This window comes from Myotis brandtii, unplaced genomic scaffold (genome assembly GCF_000412655.1).
Source record: "Myotis brandtii unplaced genomic scaffold, ASM41265v1 scaffold450, whole genome shotgun sequence".
Classification (NCBI taxonomy): domain Eukaryota; kingdom Metazoa; phylum Chordata; class Mammalia; order Chiroptera; family Vespertilionidae; genus Myotis; species Myotis brandtii.
Genome location: NW_005367210.1, coordinates 697,516 through 717,197, shown reverse-complemented (window position 1 = coordinate 717,197; position 19,682 = coordinate 697,516). Strand labels below are relative to the sequence as shown.

At 52.5% G+C, this 19,682-nt stretch overlaps 1 protein-coding gene across 1 annotated transcript in view; it reads left to right on the top strand.

Moving 5' to 3' along the window:
• Positions 1–19,682, top strand: part of RSPO4 (R-spondin 4) — a 33,272-nt gene that overhangs the window by 12,884 nt on the left and 706 nt on the right. The window contains exons 2-4 of the mRNA XM_005874797.1: positions 14,441–14,629; positions 15,313–15,453; positions 18,045–18,230. Coding sequence (XP_005874859.1) covers positions 14,441–14,629; positions 15,313–15,453; positions 18,045–18,230 — 516 coding nt within the window. The remainder of the gene's footprint in view (positions 1–14,440; positions 14,630–15,312; positions 15,454–18,044; positions 18,231–19,682) is intronic.

The window sequence follows — 19,682 nt, the reverse complement described above, 5'->3', positions numbered from 1 at the left end:
GTGGTCCCCCCCCCCCCCCCCCCCCCGCCTCTTTTGGGCTGGGGATCTGCAGTTTGGTTCAAGCTCAACTGCCTCCTTCAGTGTCCACTTGACCCGGACAGAGACTTGACCAAATGGTGGCTGTGCAGGGTTCCCAGGACTGCCCCTGCCCCTCTGCATCTCTCATTATCTTCCCCTCTCCCCCCATAGCCATGGGGAGGGTCCGCAGGTGTGTGTCCAGTCAGAGGGTGAAATGCCCATCTCCATGGCCATCAGGTCCCCTCCAAACTATGAGTGATTCTCTTGCCACCGCATTCTTAGGGCTTAATTTTATGGGGTGAGGGGAGTGTTTGTGTTGGGCCTGTTTTGAGGGGTAGGCTTCCTCCAATACATAATAGTAACTGCTCGTTAGTAAGACTGCCTGTCTTTAAATCCCACCTTGCCACGTACCAGCTGTGGGATCCTGGGCAGTTTGCTTGCCTTCTCTGTGCTTTAACTTCCTTGTCTGTAAGAGAAGATCATGATACCTTATAGGGTTGTCACAACAGTCTAGCCGTGTAAGAGCTCCACATGGCTCATGGCTATCCCATCATCTGCCAAACCTTGTTCTACGCATGTCACACACACACCAGTTCACCCTTATATTCCTGGAGTTTAGAAAAGGGCCTGGTACATTGTGGCATTCAAGAAATACCTGCCAGATGGATGGATGGGTGGGTGGATGGATGGATGAGACCCTTGTAAACACTGTCTTTAACCATCCATTTGACAGACAAGGAAACTGAGGCCCAGAGACAGGGAGAGACTTGCTGAGGAATCACAGAGCAGGAATGAGTTCATCTCAGGGCTCTCTCCCTTCTACTAGGATTTGAGAGGTGGGTGGGCCTATGTGGAGAGGCCAGGCCCAGAAAAGGGTCTCAGAAGATACATGCTCACTCTGTGCCTGGTGTGGCTGGAGGCCCAAACTGGATTTCTGACTCTCTGTCACCCCTTAGGACCTCCAGGTCCCTTGGGTGCTGACTGAGGGGGCTAGGGCTGTGGTCTGAGGGCCAGATTCAGGCCCCTCTCAGCCAGCCCTGCCTTTTAGACCCTGAGGCTAACTGGCAGTATGACCCCAGGTACCCTCTGCACTGGGAGCTGATGGTGCACCTAAATCTTCCTTAGGGCTTAATTTTATGAGGTGAGGGGAGTGTTTCTGTTGGGCCTATTTTGAGGGGTAGGCTTCCTCCAATACATAATAGTAACTGCTCGTTAGTAAGACTGCCTGTCTTTAAATCCCACCTTGCCACGTACCAGCTGTGGGAATCTGGGCAGCTTGCTTGCCTTCTCTGTGCTTTAACTTCCTTGTCTGTAAGAGGAGATCATGATACCTTATAGAGTTTTCACAACAGTCTAGCCGTGTAAGAGCTCCACACGGCTCACGGCTATCCCATCATCTACCAAACCTTGTTCTACACATGTCACACACACCAGTCTACTGCGCCTTCACAGCAATGTATGAGGACAGTTAGTGCCTTTTACAGGTGGGGAAACTGGCCCCGAAAGGTTAGGTTGGGATTTGAACCCAGGCTGTCTGTTTCCAGAGCCTGTGCTCCCCCACCTCTCCTCCTGCCGTGAGCGCTGGGGGCCTGTGGGCTCAAGGGGCTTAGAGATTATCCAGGTCCGGGCAAAGGGAACCCAAAGGCTAGGCTTGCGAGCCTCACCTCACCCCCATCCGGCTTCAGCTCTTACCTGCCCTATTCACTGAGCTCCCGTATCACATCTCGTCTCGGGAAGAATGAGGCTTCCTTGGCTGAAGAAAGCTCGAAAGCCCTCTATCGAGACCAAGCCTTGTCTTTCTGTTGGGGACACTGAGGCATGGGGCCATGAGGGACTCTGCCAAGGGCAAGGGCACACAATGAGTCTAAGTCCAAGCCAAGGCAGGAACCATGGTCCTTCCTAGTTCTTAGCCCCAAGGACTTCAACGTGAGGGAACCCAAAGGCTAGGCTTGCGAGCCTCACCTCACCCGCATCTGGCTCCAGCTCTTACCTGCCCTATTAACTGAGCTCCCGTATCACATGTCGTCTCAGGAAGAACGAGGCTTCCTTGGCTGAAGAAAGCTCGAAAGCCCTCTATCGAGACCAAGCCTTGTCTTTCTGTTGGGGACACTGAGGCATGGGGCCATGAGGGACTCTGCCAAGGGCAAGGGCACACAATGAGCCTAAGTCCAAGCCAAGGCAGGAACCATGGTCCTTCCTGGTTCTTAGCCCCAAGGACTTCAACGTGACAGAGTAAAGGAGGTCATTTGTGGAGCAGACGGCAAAACGTGGTGTCTTCCTCAGTCAGATTAATCTCTGGGGTCACAGGCTTTCCGGTTCTTCTTAAAAAGCCCACTCCCGCCCCCACCACCTTCCTAAAATCCTAGCACTCACATCTGCCCCAGGGCTCGTGGGGGGCCTCCTGGTTTGGACTGCGGGCACCGCCCCTGCCCCCGGGTGTGGCAGTGGGTCTCCAGATCGGCTGGATGTGTCCCTCCCTGGTCCTAACTGCGGCAGATGCCCTCCCACTTAGCCAAAGCTGAGGCATGTACAGCCTCCCAGAGAGCCGAGAGAGGCAATGCAACCCCGATGAGGAATTACAACCTCCCTCCCCAGGGCAGGGAGAGACTAGCAGCCAGCGTTTATTGCCCCCCGGCCTTGCCAGGCACTTTACACACAGCTCTCAGGGCACTTTACAGCAACTACGGGAGGCTCAGAGATGACTGCCCGAGGTCACACAGTCAGACCATCCCACTGTGGAAAGAGCCAGAACTGGAAGGAGCAAGAACCTGAGTCCCTTCCCCAGCCCACAGGGTCTCACTGAGAACCTCCTACTGTGTACCAGGCACTCACTTACTCTACCAGGTACTGGGGGCGTAGCCATATAGCAGCCAGCGTTTATTGCCCCCGGCCTTGCCAGGCACTTTACACACAGCTCTCAGGGTACTTCACAGCAACTACGGGAGGCTCAGAGATGACTGCCCAAGGTCACACAGTCAGACCATCCCACTGTGGAAAGAGCCAGAACTGGAAGGAACAAGAACCTGAGTCCCTTCCCCAGCCCACAGGGTCTCATTGAGAACCTCCTACTGTGTACCAGGCACTCACTTAACTCTACCAGGTACTGGGGCCGCAGCCACGAGCAAACAGAAACAGGCTGCCTCCATGTTCACAGGAGCCTGGGAGGTGATTGCTACTACTGTTCCCATTTTGCAGAAGAGAAGACTGAGGTTCAGAGTAGTGAAGGCACTTGCCTTAGGTCTCCCAGCCTGGAAGTGGTGGTTTTCAGGCCCCAAAGTCAAGACCACCTAAACATGCTGCTGAACACGAGACCCTCTAGGTTCCCTCCTGAGGACTCAGAAGAGTGCGGTGGGCTGGACACCTCTAGCCCCAGATGCCCTGGGAGTCTCGAAGCCAGGAGTAACTCCAGGACCCATCCCTTACTGGGGATGATGCAATCTGCCCCCCAGGCCGGAAAGCCCCATTCTCCAGTGGTAGTGACTGCCTCCCATATGTGGCGGCTGAGGAGGCAGGAGGGAGCCCAGATGTTATTTATTTCCTCTGGTCATTGGTGACAGCATCCCCCAATGCCAGGCAGGGGTTAGGGAGTGCCCAGCACTCCCTGCATGTGGCCCCCCTACATGGTTCTGGATCCTTCCCAAGGACAGAGCAGGACCTGTCCCTCTGCAGGTTGCACAGCCTCGGGGCCGGGGGGCAGTGGTCTCTCTTTCCTCATCCTTCTCACCCCCAGGGGGTCCTTCAGGACAGCTGTGTTAAATCCTCAGTCCTCCATGACACATGATGTTCTCATGCAAGACACACTTCTCTGGGCACACCCCAATTATGAAGAAACTCTATCCCCAACAATGTTGACATCAAAATGAAGAGTTCTGCCCTGACTGCCAAAGCAAGTCCAGGATTGCAAACACCCACGGAGGCATGGCAGGTGGGGATGGTCAGATCACGGAGACCTCGTGAGTGTCAGGCTCACTCAGGTCCCCACAGCATTACCTGTTAGGTCAGCCAATGCGGTTCCTGTTTTACAAGTGAGAAAACGGAAGCACAAAGAGGTTAAGTTCAAGGTTACATGGGCAAGGAGAAGGGGCAGAGCTGGCATGTAAACCCAAGCAACCTGGCTCTTAACCCGACTCCGCTCTTAAAGTGTGGTCCCAGGAAGAGCAGCATAGCCCTCGAGGGAGCACCTTCGGATGCCTCCCATTTACACCCATGAATCAAGCAATAAAACAGTGCTTATGCATCTGCCACGAGCTGTGCAGAGCACTCTGCATGGATGAGTTCACAGCATGTTCACAGGAGCCTGGGAGGTGATTGCTACTACTGTTCCCATTTTGCAGCAGAGAAGACTGAGGTTCAGAGTAGTGAAGGCACTTGCCTTAGGTCTCCCAGCCTGGAAGTGGTGGTTTTCAGGCCCCAAAGTCAAGACCACCTAAACATGCTGCTGAACACGAGACCCTCTAGGTTCCCTCCTGAGGACTCAGAAGAGTCCGGGGGCTGGACACCTCTGGCCCCAGATGCCCTGGGAATCTCGAAGCCAGGAGTAACTCCAGGACCCACCCCTTACTGGGGATGATGCAATCTGCCCCCCAGGCAGGAAAGCCCCATTCTCCAGTGGTAGTGACTGCCTCCCATATGTGGCGGCTGAGGAGGCAGGAGGGAGCCCAGATGTTATTTATTTCCTCTGGTCATTGGTGACAGCATCCCCCAATGCCAGGCAGGGGTTAGGGAGTGCCCAGCACTCCCTGCATGTGGCCCCCCTACATGGTTCTGGATCCTTCCCAAGGACAGAGCAGGACCTGTCCCTCTGCAGGTTGCACAGCCTCGGGGCCGGGGGGCAGTGGTCTCTCTTTCCTCATCCTTCTCACCCCCAGGGGGTCCTTCAGGACAGCTGTGTTAAATCCTCAGTCCTCCATGACACATGATGTTCTCATGCAAGACACACTTCTCTGGGCACACCCCAATTATGAAGAAACTCTATCCCCAACAATGTTGACATCAAAATGAAGAGTTCTGCCCTGACTGCCAAAGCAAGTCCAGGATTGCAAACACCCACGGAGGCATGGCAGGTGGGGATGGTCAGATCACGGAGACCTCGTGAGTGTCAGGCTCACTCAGGTCCCCACAGCATTACCTGTTAGGTCAGCCAATGCGGTTCCTGTTTTACAAGTGAGAAAACGGAAGCACAAAGAGGTTAAGTTCAAGGTTACATGGGCAAGGAGAAGGGGCAGAGCTGGCATGTAAACCCAAGCAACCTGGCTCTTAACCCGACTCCGCTCTTAAAGTGTGGTCCCAGGAAGAGCAGCATCAGCAGCATCTGGGAACCTGTTGGCAATAGACATCCTCACACGCTGCCCAGACGTACTGAACCACCAGCTCTCAGGGGAGGCCCAGCCTCTCTGTGCAAACAAGCCCTCCAGGTGAGTCTGCTGTGTGCCCTGATGTGAGAACCCCTGCTCTACAGGGTCTTCCAATGTGAGGGAGTGAAGTGGGTGTAAGAGAAACAGCAGCTCTAGGATGATAAACATAGCAGCTGACCTTTGCCCTCAGTGCCAGGTATAGTAGGGAGTGGTGGGGACTGCAGCAAACTGGAGTGCATACGCCCCATCTACGTAACTCCCATCAGTCATTGCCTTGCAGCACTGCAGGCCCAGTATTGGCAGATACTCTGACTTTTTATAGAGAAGCCCAAATTCCAGGTGGTTGGGTTTTGTTTTTTTTTATGTGAAATTTGATTTTTCAAGTGCTGGTAATCTATTCAAATTACTGGGCGGGGGTTGTTTTCTGTTTTGTTTTGTTTTGTTTTTAAGCGTGGGGCTGAAGTTCTTCACGTGGGTACTGAAGCTTTTTCAGGGACACATTCACTGCAGGCTGCTGAGGAGGTGAACCTGTCTGGGGGAACATGTACTTTTCAGAATCTCGGATGTCACCCTGTACCTTTTGAACCACCGCCCAGGGAAGCTCTCCGAGTAAAGGCAGGTGCATGATCCTGCAGAGATGACCCCGAATCCACTCCAGATCCCTAAATGGAAAAAATATAGAGATCACTTGCAACCGCTGAGCCATTGATTCCAATCGCTCAGGAGCAAACACCCACGGAGGCATGGCAGGTGGGGATGGTCATATCACGGAGACCTCGTGAGTGTCAGGCTCGCTCAGGTCCCCACAGCATTATCTGTTAGGTCAGCCAATGAGGTTCCTGATTTACAAGTGAGAAAGCGGAAGCACAAAGAGGTTAAGCTCAAGGTTACCTGGGCAAGGAGAAGGGGCAGAGCTGGGATGTAAACCCAAGCAGTCTGGCTCTTAACCTGACTCCGCTCTTAAAGTGTGGTCCCAGGACCAGCAGCATCTGGGAACCTGTTGGCAATAGACATCCTCAAACGCTGCCCAGACTTACTGAACCAGCAGCTCTCAGGGGAGGCCCAGCCTCTCTGTGCAAACAAGCCCTCCAGGTGAGTCCGCTGTGTGCCCTGGTGTGAGAACCCCTGCTCTACAGGGTCTTCCAATGTGAGGGAGTGAAGTGGGTGTAAGAGAAGCAGCAGCTCGAGGATGATAAACATAGCAGCTGACCTTTGCCCTCAGTGCTAGGTATAGTAGGGAGTGGTGGGGACTGTAGCAAACTGCAGTGCATACGCCCCATCTACGTAACTCCCATCAGTTATTGCCTTGCGGCAATGCAGGCCCAGCAATGGCAGATATTTTGACTATAGAGAAGCCCAAATTCCAGGTGGTACTTTTTTTTATGTGAAATTTGATTCCAATCGCTCAGGGTGTGGGCCACCCTGAGGTTTGAAGAGTGCAGGTCATTCCAAGATCCCAGCAGAAAGAATAAACTACCTTTCACCCAAGAGCAAACTTACCACCTCATGTCCCTGCCCTGAGCTCTTCACTAGCCCAAGGATGAGAGACCATCTCCCTGGACATGGTAGTTGGTCATTGCTGTCCTCTGTTTGCTCACCTATGAAAGGGGAAGAGGGTCTGAGGGTCCAAATGTGGGTGTACAATCCCACCGGGTGTGGTGACAGTGTGGGGACAGGGAGGGAACTCACATTTATAGAGAAACGCCAACTATGTGCCAGGCACCTGCCGGGTGATTTGCACCTCAGGGGAGGCCCAGCCTCTCTGTGCAAACAAGCCCTCCAGGTGAGTCCGCTGTGTGCCCTGGTGTGAGAACCCCTGCTCTACAGGGTCTTCCAATGTGAGGGAGTGAAGTGGGTGTAAGAGAAGCAGCAGCTCGAGGATGATAAACATAGCAGCTGACCTTTGCCCTCAGTGCTAGGTATAGTAGGGAGTGGTGGGGACTGTAGCAAACTGCAGTGCATACGCCCCATCTACGTAACTCCCATCAGTTATTGCCTTGCGGCAATGCAGGCCCAGCAATGGCAGATATTTTGACTATAGAGAAGCCCAAATTCCAGGTGGTACTTTTTTTTATGTGAAATTTGATTCCAATCGCTCAGGGTGTGGGCCACCCTGAGGTTTGAAGAGTGCAGGTCATTCCAAGATCCCAGAAGAAAGAATAAACTACCTTTCATCCAAGAGCAAAGTTACCGCCTCATGTCCCTGCCCTGAGCTCTTCACTAGCCCAAGGATGAGAGACCATCTCCCTGGACATGGTAGTTGGTAGTTGCTGTCCTCTGTTTGCTCACCCATTAAAGGGGAAGAGGGTCTGAGGGTCCACATGTGGGTTTACAATCCCACCGTGTGTGGTGACAGGGAGGGAACTCACATTTATGGAGAAACGCCAACTATGTGGCAGGCACCTGCCGGGTGATTTGCACACACCTTGCACCAAGGCCCATGAAGGTAGCATAGGGTACCTTCCACGGTCACTCAGCGAGTATGGAGCCTGGATTGGAATCTAGGCACCTGGACCATAACACATGGCCTTAGATTTTTGAGGCCAGAAAGCATGTCATCTGCTTCAATATAATAACAGCATAGGGTACCTTCCACGGTCACTCAGCGAGTATGGAGCCTGGATTGGAATCTAGGCACCTGAACCATAACACATGGCCTTAGATTTTTGAGGCCAGAAAGCATGTCATCTGCTTCACTATAATAACAGCAGCTCAATTTATCAAGGGCCTGCTGAGTGCAGGGCTGTCAGCTAAAAGTTTTCCATGCATTATCTCCTTGAATCACAACAACCTGGAAGATATGCATTATTACCCCTTTAACGGCTAAAATAATTGAATCTCGGAAAGTGAAGGTACTTTGCCCATGATCACACAGCTGGCCCCTGGACCTGACACAGAGTAGAGGCTACTTGTTGGATGGATGGATAGAGGGATGGATGGATGGATGAACGGATCAATCCTGGGCTAATGCATGCATTCAGAGCTGTCTTAAGCCTGCATCCCTTTGTAAACTGCCAAGCCTGACATGCTGAGTTCCACTGTCATTGTCCATAGCATGGACATCCAAGTCTCAACTAACCCGAGTAGCCGAAAAGGCAAAGTGACTCAGATGTCATCCCAAGACCCTGCCACCACCCGTTCTCCCGCCAGCTGCTAGAATAACACAAGGCCATACATTTTGGTCCATCTGGCATTTTGACTGGGGAAGGATGGTCTTGATTATGGGAGACAGTTGCTAAGGGAAATCACAAGCGGTGCCATTCCCTCTGGTGCCCCAAGAAAACTCGGGGAGGTTGCCGTTAGAACTACAACGCCTTCGCTTAGAAACCTGCATCTGAGCTGGGAGAGGGCAGTGATGAAGGCCAGGATCCAGGTGATGTGTAGAAGGACCCAGGTATTTTCAAAGTGTGGCCCTGGGACCCCAGAGCCCCTTGGGAGGCCATGGTGGTGGTGCTCCAGGCCCCTTTATCCTGTGAAACCGTGATCTGTGTCCTGTCTGGCAAACTACACCATTTGATTGCAAGTTGACAGGAGGAGAGCTGGCTCAAGTGAAAAAGTGACTTTTTTGGGGATCTATGTGGTGAACCAACCCTGGCGGGACCGGAACCTGGGCGTGGAAGATGGGCGGAAACTCGATCTTTTGGACCCCAGTAGGTTTCCAGTTGCTGCTCTCTCTCTCTCTCTCTCTCTCTCTCTCTCTCTCTGCATCTGATTGTTTATTTTTCTCTCTCTGCTTCTGTCTTGGTCAGGAGTCTTTTGGTTGAAAGTGAAAGAAAACCTAACTCAAAGTGGCTTAAGAAATTTTATGGACCCCCCCCTCCACACCCACACGGGTGGATCCAGGTGCACAGCCGATCCGTGGCTCAGCTGCTGCTCTGTGGCCTCTGTTCTTGGGACACTCTCTCCTCATGTGGTGCCCACCAGCTCTGGTCTACATCTTTCCAAATCCAAATGGAGAGGAAAAGAACACACAAGCGGTGCCATTCCCTCTGGTGCCCCAAGAAAACTCGGGGAGGTTGCCGTTAGAACTACAACGCCTTCGCTTAGAAACCTGCATCTGAGCTGGGAGAGGGCAGTGATGAAGGCCAGGATCCAGGTGATGTGTAGAAGGACCCAGGTATTTTCAAAGTGTGGCCCTGGGACCCCAGAGCCCCTTGGGAGGCCATGGTGGTGGTGCTCCAGGCCCCTTTATCCTGTGAAACCGTGATCTGTGTCCTGTCTGGCAAACTACACCATTTGATTGCAAGTTGACAGGAGGAGAGCTGGCTCAAGTGAAAAAGTGACTTTTTTTTTTGGATCTATGTGGTGAACCAACCCTGGGGGGACCGGAACCTGGGCATGGAAGATGGGCAGAAACTCGATCTTTTGGACCCCAGTAGGTTTCTAGTTGCTGCTCTCTCTCTTTCTCTGCTTCTGATTGTTTATTTTTCTCTCTCTGCTTCTGTCTTGGTCAGGAGTCTTTTGGTTGAAAGTGAAAGAAAACCTAACTCAAATTGGCTTAAGAAATTTTATGGACCCCCCCTCCACACCCCCACGGGTGGATTCAGGTGCACAGCCGATCCATGGCTTGGCTGCTGCTCTGTGGCCTCTGTTCTTGGGACACTCTCTCCTCATGTGGTGCCCACCAGCTCTGGTCTACATCTTTCCAAATCCAAATGGAGAGGAAAAGAACACACACACACACACACACACACACACACACACACACACACACACACAGTCATTGACTGGCTCTGGTTGAGATACAAGCCTATGTCTGAACCCACCATGTAGTCAAGGGGACCTGAGCTCTGATTGGCCGCGCCCAGGTTGAGTGCTTCTGGGTGGAGATGGCTCCACATGACCCTCAGACTCGGAGGGAGCAGAGGCATGGGGCCTCTGTTAGCAGAGGGGGCCACAGATGCGATTGCCCACCAGAGCTTGTCACACGTGCACACCAGAATAGGGCACTCTGCCCTCCTACAAATGTTCTTAGGTCAACAGGCCAGCCCAGACCATTGTCTATCAACCCAGAGTAAAAATCCTCAAGAGATGCAGCCCAGCCTACATGAGCTGTTCGTCCCTGGTTCAGCATCCACCAGGGAACAGGCTCATGCAGTACAAGTGTGGCTGCCAGGGCCAGTTCTGAGGGGAAGGAGGTTGTGAGCAAGGAGGACACTTCCAAAATGCCTAGCACTCTTATTCTGGACTGTTAAAATGTACATTCCCGGGCTTACAAGCCTCCCTGGGGATTCTTATGCACGGTCAAATTTAAGAACCATCAAGTTTGGATCTTTCTAAAGCAGCATTATACAAACTCTAGTTGTCATCACCTATCCTATATAATAAAAGGGTAATATGCAAATTGACCCCAATAGCAGAATGACAAGAACAACCACTGGACCAGTCACTATGAGGCGCACTGACCACCTCTTGGTCTGATCGCCTGATGGCCACCTGCGGCGGGGGCAGGGCAGGCAAGCGGGCAGGAACAGCTGACCTCTTGGTCCCTTCCCCTGGCCGCCAGGCACCGATCACCCGATGGTGAACAGGGAATGGGGGGTGGGTGGCAGCGAGGGATGGGGCTGGCTGCAGGCAGCTGGGGAAGGTGGCCCTGATTGCAGGCCAGACCTAAGGACCCGCGCATGAATTTTGTGCACCGGACCTCTAGTTAGTCATAAAATTGGCATTCGACTCTCTGCAACTGTGACCTTGGGGATGGAGGAAAAGAGCATTGCTGTTTTTAACTAGTTATACAGATATGATGAAAACCCCGAGTAAGACAATTAGAATTCACAGTCAGAGGTGCTATTACAATATAGAGGCACTAGAGGGCACCCTAGCCAAACGCCAGAACTGTGACCTTGGGGATGGAGGAAAAGAGCATTGCTGTATTTAACTAGTTATACAGATGTGATGAAAACCCCCGAGTAAGACAATCAGAATTCACAGTCAGAGGTGCTATTACAATATAGAGACACTAGAGGGCACCCTAGCCAAACGCCAGGACCAAGGCAGAGCCACCTCTCTTCAAAGACCTGGGGTTGAAAGATGCTAGTTGAGATCCATAGTGCGTTCTTGTACACACACACACACACACACACACACACACACTCACAGAGACTGACACTATCTGAGGTCAAGGGGAGGGTCCTTGTGGGGTTCTTTTGTCTTCAGAAAGTTGAAATATCACCCTACAAATATTAGTGCTGTAGCTCAAATTGGGGCGTCTTTGCTGTTGGCTGCCTGACTTTGGGGAAGGTTCCACTTCTCTGGCCTCAGGGTCCTCGGTGAACCTGCAGCAGCCGGGCTGAGTCACCCTATAGTGCTGTAGCTCAAATTGGGGCGTCTTTGCTGTTGACTGCCTGACTTTGGGGAAGGTTCCACTCCTCTGGCCTCAGGGTCCTCGGTGAACCTGCAGCGGCCAGCCCTCCCGAGAGACAGTGGTTATTTAGAGTGTTGCTTTGTCCCCATCTGTGTTGCTATCAGTCCCCTCTGCAGGCTTCAGTTCTGCCATGAGGTCCTGTGATGGCAAGGCCAGGTGTGGGTCGCCGTTGAGGCCCCAGGTCCTGAACGAATGCTCCACAAGGGCAGTGGACGGCCTACTGACGTGGTCCCTACCCCAACCGGTTCTATGAGACCCTGAGCAAGTCATGGCACCTCTTTGCACCTCTGTTTTCTCAGCTGCAAAATGGGCAACAACACCCCTGTCAGAGCATGAGTCTCAGTTCACAAACTCTGTTTGCAGGAAATGCCATTTTGTTTTTCTGCAATTGGACATAATTTCTAATTTAAACTCCTTTCCTGCCAAATGGCAGAGATCATCTCAAGCCAATTGAGGGTCCCTTTGCCCTTTGTTGGTGGGGCGGCATCTCAGGTCCAGGGGGCGTATGCAATGCCAAGGCACTGAGGAAGGGCACCCTGGTGTCCCCTGGCATCACTCTGTGCCCACCAGTGTGGCTAAGACCTGACATCATCAGTCATTAGCACGTAGTTCTCGGCATCTGACAGAACCGGAGGCCTCAACAGGAGGGACAGCACTTTCCTTCCTCTCCTATAAAAGAATCGGAGGTAGACAGTCCCGGGGCTGGGCTGGCTCAGCCACAGTGTCTCCCTGTCAGGTCCCTCTGTCACCTGCCTTTGCTGTGGTTCCAGCTGCCTCGTTCTCAGCCTGGAGGGAGGAAGGAAGAAGGGAAGAATAGCCCTGCCCTTCCTTTAAAGGGCATTTCCTGGGTGTGGCACAGGACATTCCCACTTAAAGTCCATTGGCCAGGTCGTGGACACATGACCACACGCAGCTGCAAAGAAGGCTGGGAAATGTAGTCTTTATTCTTGGAAGACATAAATTCTGCTAAAAATCAGGGTTCCATTACTGAGGAGGAGGGGGAGAATGGACATGGGGAGACAGGTAGCCTAGTGCTCAGAGGCGCAGGTCTCCACTGCTCTCAGAATTTCTGTCACCTCCCCCTGCTCAGGATCTCAGCTTGAGGATGGGCCAGTGCTTGGGGAAAGGGAGATGGGAGGAGGAGGAATAGAAAGAATATAGTTCTCTGCCCCTCCCCACACCCCCAGGACAAAATAGAGGCTAAACTCTTCTTTTAAAAAAATATACTTTATGATGAAATATTTCCAACCTACAGTCGAGAATAAAAGACAAGATGGTGAAGATTTGTGTTCTGGGCAGCCACTTTTATCAAATCTTGCCATTTTCATAGTTGCTTTAGATTTTAGGATATTAAATATTACAGATATGAGTAGAAGTCCCCCGTTTTCTTGCCAATGTCTTTTCCCACTTCTCACCTCAGAGGTGTTACATCCTGAACTCAGTGTTTATCAGCCCCTTCTGTCTTTTACTCTTAATACAAATTTATGTATAATAAATGTTACAAAATATTGTTTTGCAGGTTTTCAACTTGAGGTAAATAGCTTCTTACTGTATGATTCATTGTGCAACTTGCTTTTTTGCTCTCAGCACTGTCTTTGAGAAGTAGCCACGAAAAGACTGTAACTCCACCTCGGTCATTCATCATGGCTGGGCCATATGTGTGGTTTATGGCTGTGGCATAGGTCTATTCCACAGTGTGCTTCTATATTTTGATAAATGGTTAGGTTTTTGCAATTGTTTGCTATTAAATAATGTTGCAATAAACGTCTTTGTACATGTCTCTTTGTGCACACACACGAGTGTCTCTAAGTCAGTGGTTCTGAGAATGTGGTCCCTGGACCAGCAGTATTAGCATCACCTGGGTGCCTGTGGGAACTGCAGACTCTCGGGCACCACCTCAGACCTACAGAGTCAGACCCTCCAGGGTGGAACCCCGAGATCTGTGTTGCAACAAGCCCTCTAAGAGGTGCTGAAGCCTGCTCGAGCTTGAGAACCACTGCTCTGGGTTTTATAGCAGAAGCACGTCCTCAAATTTACTAGATGCTGCCAGATTTTTCTCCAGAGGATGGAAGTTTCCTCTCATCCTTGCTAGCCCTCGGTGTCATCAGAACTTACGGTCTTTGCCAATTGGGTGGGAGGTCTGGGCACTGTTCACTTCTCAGTTGTCCCTTTCTGGCCCTGGAAGTTCCTCTTACAACATCACACTTTCTCTCTGCCCTCAGGTCCTGCCAGGGCTATCGTTTTGGAAACACGCAAACCTTTACTCAGCTCCTTGTGGCAGTTTCTCTTCTCAGGAGCATCAGCACTGTGTTCCTCCATATGAGCCCGCTGGGTAGTCAGGGCATCAGTACTGTTTACCTCCATATGAGCCCGCTGGGTAGTCAGGGCGTCAGTACTGTGTTCCTCCATATGAGCCTGCTGGGTAGTCAGGGCATCAGCACTGTGTACCTCCATATGAGCCCGCTGGGTAGTCAGGGGTCTCAGATGTAAGCAACAGCAATGGAGTTATCAGCAGGATGTGTGGGCTCCCAGAGTTCAAAGAGCTGCTTTTGGTCACATGACCATATCTAGTTGCAAGGGAAGCTGGGAAATGTAGTCATTTGACTGGTAGCTATGTGCTTAGTTAATATCCCAATGAGACAACATATATGGTTTGACCATCTCTCTCCCTTTCCCTCACCCTCCACCCTGGTCTGGATGGCAGTGGGCACTGGTCTGGGCGGCAACTGCACAGGCTGCGTCATCTGCTCAGAGGAGAACGGCTGCTCCACCTGCCAGCAGAGGCTCTTCCTGTTCATCCGCCGAGAAGGTATCCGCCAGTACGGCAAGTGTGTGCATGACTGTCCCCACGGCTATTTCGGCGTCCGTGGCCAGGAGGTGAACAGGTGCAGAAGTACGTGGCTCCTCCCTTGTCCTGGGCTAGTGTTGGGCTCCTGGGCACCTCTGGCTCCTGTCCTCTCTGGTACCCCGACAGCCACAGGGGGAGTGGGTGTATGCCTGAACCCAGACTCAGATGCTTGCTTGGTTTCAGGTGGTTCGAAAGCCCACGGCAAGTCAGTGCCTTCTCTGGTATAAGCAGGGGGCCTTCATCTCTACCCTAGTTTGCTGTGTGGCCTTGGACGTGTTTCTCACCCTCTGAGCCTAGCTCAAATGAGAAAAGGAGTCCTAGCTCCTAACTCTCTTTTTTGCTGTGACCTGGGACAATCATGACCATCTCTGAGCCTTGACGGAAATGGAGCAGGGAGTCCTCACTCCTCGCCCAGATTTGCTGTGTCACTTGCCTTTTCTTTGCTCCAATGAGAAAGGGAAGCTTCAGCTTTAAACACAAATAACCATGCTGCCTTGGACATGTTACCTGCCCCTACTGAGCCTCAGTTCAAACGAGAGAGGGAGTTCCCCTTGATTGCAACCCAGTTTGACCTTGGACAAGTCTGGGCTTCAAAGGAGACACTGAATCCTGACCCCGGGCTGCAGGGCCTGGGGCTGCTCAGAGGCCCTCTCCCACCTCAGGCAGTCCCAGAATGCCCTCCTCCTGGGCAGCTTCCCTCATCAAGGGCGGCCCTGGCTCTATTACAGAATGTGGGACCACGTGCGAGAGCTGCTTCAGCCAGGACTTCTGCATCCAGTGCAAGAGGCGGTTTTACCTGTACAAGGGAAAGTGTCTGCCCACCTGCCCACTGGGCACGGCAGCCCAGCAGAGCACGCGGGAGTGCCAGGGTGAGTGGGGGCCTCCTCATCCTGCCCGTTGCCCTTCCACCCCGCAGCAGAGGCTGGTGAGGGTGTCAGGAGACCTGGAAGAAGTGTCACGTGGATGGCAGGCCCCATGCACCATGTCAGGTATACACAGGAGTCATTCAATACGCTAAAACCACCATTATGATTATTATTGCGACCATCATTATTATACCAAGGGAGGCAGCTGAGTACAGAAGAGCACTGATTTTGGAATAAGACAGACCTGGGTTCAAATCCCAACTCTAAAATTTACCCATTTGTGACCTTGAGCAAGTTACTTAAGCTCCCTATCCCTCAATTTCTTCAAACATTAAAAAAAAATTACCATAGGACATAGAGCCTACTTTGTGGGAGAGGACTGTTATAAGGATTAAATTAATTAATAAAATTGGAAGCACTTAATAAAGTGACTAGTATACAGTAAGTGCTCAATACATGTCACTATTATTACTGCTGTTTTCCCGCTGCTCCTTTTCAGACTCCTTTGTGAGCTCCTCTTCTGTGATCTGTCCTTACTTTAGACTGGTTGTTCCCAGTGCTCTCACCTGAGTCACATATCTCTGCCCACACATTCCCTCTGGGCTCCTGTTCACGGTCATTCCGAAAGCTGGTGGCGCCTGACTCACCGTCCCTGGCCACATCCCTCCCTGAGCATCAGACCACAGCCGCTCCTGCCCTCTGCGTGTTTCCGTCCCTCCTTCCCCATCCCCAGCCTGGTGCTTTCTCTGTCCTAACCAGCTCCACGGCCCATGCTGGCCACGCTGGAGATATGGGCATCACTGGTGACTCTCCTCTCTCAGCCTACATCCAATCCGATCTGCTCATTCGTTTGCCAAGAAATATTTACTAGGGTATCTGCTATGTGCCAGGCACTTCCAAGATGCTGGGGACATATTAGTGAACAAAATAGACAACGCCTCCGCCTTTGTGGATGTAACATTGTGCTGGGAGACAGAGAGTCACACAAGAATAAATACAGATGTCAGGTGGCAAAAACCCCACAAACTTTGGGGGGGAAATGAAGCAGAAAAAAGGTCCCCCACCCCCCCCCCCCCCCGTCAACCTTCTTCTCCCCACACTCTGCCCATCACTGGGATCATGGCCACCGCCTCCTGGCTGTCTGCCTGCCTCAGGTCTCCCTGCCTCCGGCCCATGCTGGCTCTCATCCGGGCAGCCAGAGAGATTATTTCAAAATGGCAATATGATCAGGCCCTTCAGTGGCTCCCACTGTCCTCAGGGAGAGCCCTCCCAGGCCCTGTGCAATCTGGCCCCCATCTGCCAGCCTCTCCACCCATCACTGTTTTCTCTCCACTTGAGTTTATACTCCAACTTCCCCAGTTCCCGGCTGCTGTCAAGCTGAGTCCTGCAGAAGATCTGCAGGGGTTATTCCTTCCACCTGGAGCACTTCTTCTTCCTGTTCCTCCCTGAGCCTGGCTCACCTCTCCCTCCACTGTAAGACCCGGGTCCGAGTCTCCTGCTTCAGGAAGCCTTCCCAGTCCCCCAGGCTGGGACCTGCGCCCCCTCTGCGCTCCCACAGCTTCCTGGGCTCCTCCATTTACTGTGCGAGCACCCTGTCCTTCCAGCCTGGCTTCTCCGGAGGCAGACCCAGGTGTGCCTTGTCCCTGCTGCACCTCAGCACCAGCACCGCCCCTGGCATGCAGTAGGTGCTCAGTCTTTGCCAGTCCAGTGAAGGCATCCAGCAGAAGGACATTGTTCTAAGGTCTGGAGACCTGGCTCTGGGCCCAACAGGATCTTAAACCTCCTGTGTTCTCTTGTGCGAGACCCTTCTCTCTTCCCTTAGCCAGCTCCTTCCCTGCTCTGAGCCTCAGTGCCCTAATCTGCCAAATGGGGGTGTTAATAGCCTCCCCATTCTCTAATAGCCCCCCATTCTCTGCTACCTCTCAAGGACTCTGAAAAGCATCAACTGTGAAAGAATATATATGTGTGTATATATATATATATATTGAAATTACTCCCTACTAAGACCTTTTATGTCCATAACTTCGTTTTCCCTCCAACAGCTCTGCGTAGCTTCCACCTTCTTCAGCTGATCAAAGACATGTGATCAAGTTCAAAACCCATGTCCTGGCCCTGAGGGCCATTCAGCCAACCTTTTGGCCTCTCCTTCTGCCTCTCCCCTCCCAGACCCTCACTCTGCCCCCACGCTAGCTGCTCTGTCCCTCAAACATGGTTTTCCAGGCCCTGGGGCTGTGTGGGAGCCAGGCATGTGCTCGCTGCCATCGCCACCCAATGCACCACTGTCTCCCCTTAGCTTCTGTGTCACCTCCTCGGGGAAGCCTTCCCCTTTAAAGCCAGACAGTTGGCCCCTCTGGCGTCTGGCCCACGATGGCCTGTGCACGCTCCAGAAGAGCCCTCGTCCCAGGCTCTCGTCCCAGGCTCTCAGAAGCTGTGATTTAGATGTCTCCCTCTGCTCCTGTCCGGCCTGAGTCCCTGCATGTAGAGATGGGGCCGCAGGCAGTTGACCCGCCCTCACCCTGCCCTTGGATCTGAGGGACACTCCCTGCCAGCTGACTCCATCTGTCTGTCTGTCTGTCTTTCCCTCCACCCCACAGAGGAGTGTGAGCTGGGCCCCTGGGGCAGCTGGAGCCCCTGCATGCATCACGGGAAGACCTGCGGCTCGGCCTGGGGCCTGGAAACCCGGGTACGAGAAGCCGGCCACGCGGAACAGGAGGAAGCAGCAACCTGCCAGGTGCTGTCTGAGTCGAGGAAATGTGCCATCCGGAGGCCCTGCCCAGGAGGTGAGCTCCAGACCAGGCCCACAGGGCTGCAGCGGCAAGGGCCCAGGGGCACTCTGAGCGGCCTTGGGACACTGGTCTCCCAGAGAGTACATGTCAGGACCTGAGCGTACACCATTAGCCGTGACTTCATGTGGGTAAGAATTGCCCTCCCGGTGTCCCTTCCAAGGAGGGTCTGCCGTCTGCCCTCCTGGGGGTCAGGCCCAGATCGTTAGGAAGATCGAGCTTGTCCTTTACATCAAGGTTCTCAGCACTTTCAGACTGACCCCTCTCTTTCATCACAAGGGGTTTGGAACAGCCTCTTTAATATTCTGAAATGAAACTCATGGATAGTGTAACCCTCTTGCATATGTCATTTTAAAAAGATCAGCATAGTGCCCTAACCACAATATAAAAGAGAAACAAAAGAAACCTCATCACGGCAATGCTCGGGCCCAACACGCCCGAGAACGCTCAGTGAAGCAGAATCATGGCCAAGTGATGGCCAAGCTCAGGGCTCAAGTGCACGTTTGTGTTGCCATCAGAGATGCGACTTCCCTAATGGTGACCAGCTCTTAACAAAGTCAACAAACCTGTCTGGCCACTTGATGAACACCACCCTGGCCACCCTAGGCCAGTCAGTGAATGGGGAAAGTGTTCACACACCCTTGGCATTCACACCAAGATGGAATTTGGCTCTGAGCAAGCAGATTGTTCAGCTACGTGAGAGCTGGGTGGGATGGGGACAACTCTTTTTTGTGAGGGACTGTCCCACCTCCCATCCCTGTCCACTGAATGCCTCTGGGACCCCCTTCTTTGTGACAACCAAGATCACCACACAGATATCCAAAATATTCCCTGCGGGCACTTAAGAACCATTGATGTGGAAAAGAGGGACTGCAGAGTGTGGTCGGTAAGATGTGAATGGTGAATAGTAATAATATGGAATTAGCTAATGTTAACTGTGCTCTTACTATGTGCTGGGCACTATGCTAATTCACTATACTCATTAAGTCATTTAATCTGCACAATGACACTATGAGGTAGGTATTAGTATTATACCCATTTTACAGATGAGAAGATTGAGGTCCAGAGAGGTTAACTCATTTGCCCAAGGCTCACACAGCTAGGGAAGTATGGACCTGGAATTCAAATGTAGGTCTGTGTGCAAAGAGGGATCCAAAGTTGTGTTTAAGGATGAGCGACCTGGAGCTAGGGCACCTGGGACATGGTGGAGCCAGGCCTTGAACCCAGGGGCACCCCTGGCCAAGTGAGCTGGGAGCCACTTGAAAGTGACACCAGGAACTGCAGCCCAGGCTGTGCCACTGAGCAAGCAAGGCCTCTGGCTGGGTCTCAGTCATCTCATCCGAGATGTGGGACTAATCAGTTATTTGTGTCAGACACTCACCCCAGCTCCACAGGGGTGGGGGCACAATGGGGTCAAGATTCTGAGTTAGACTGGGTTTGCGTCCCAGC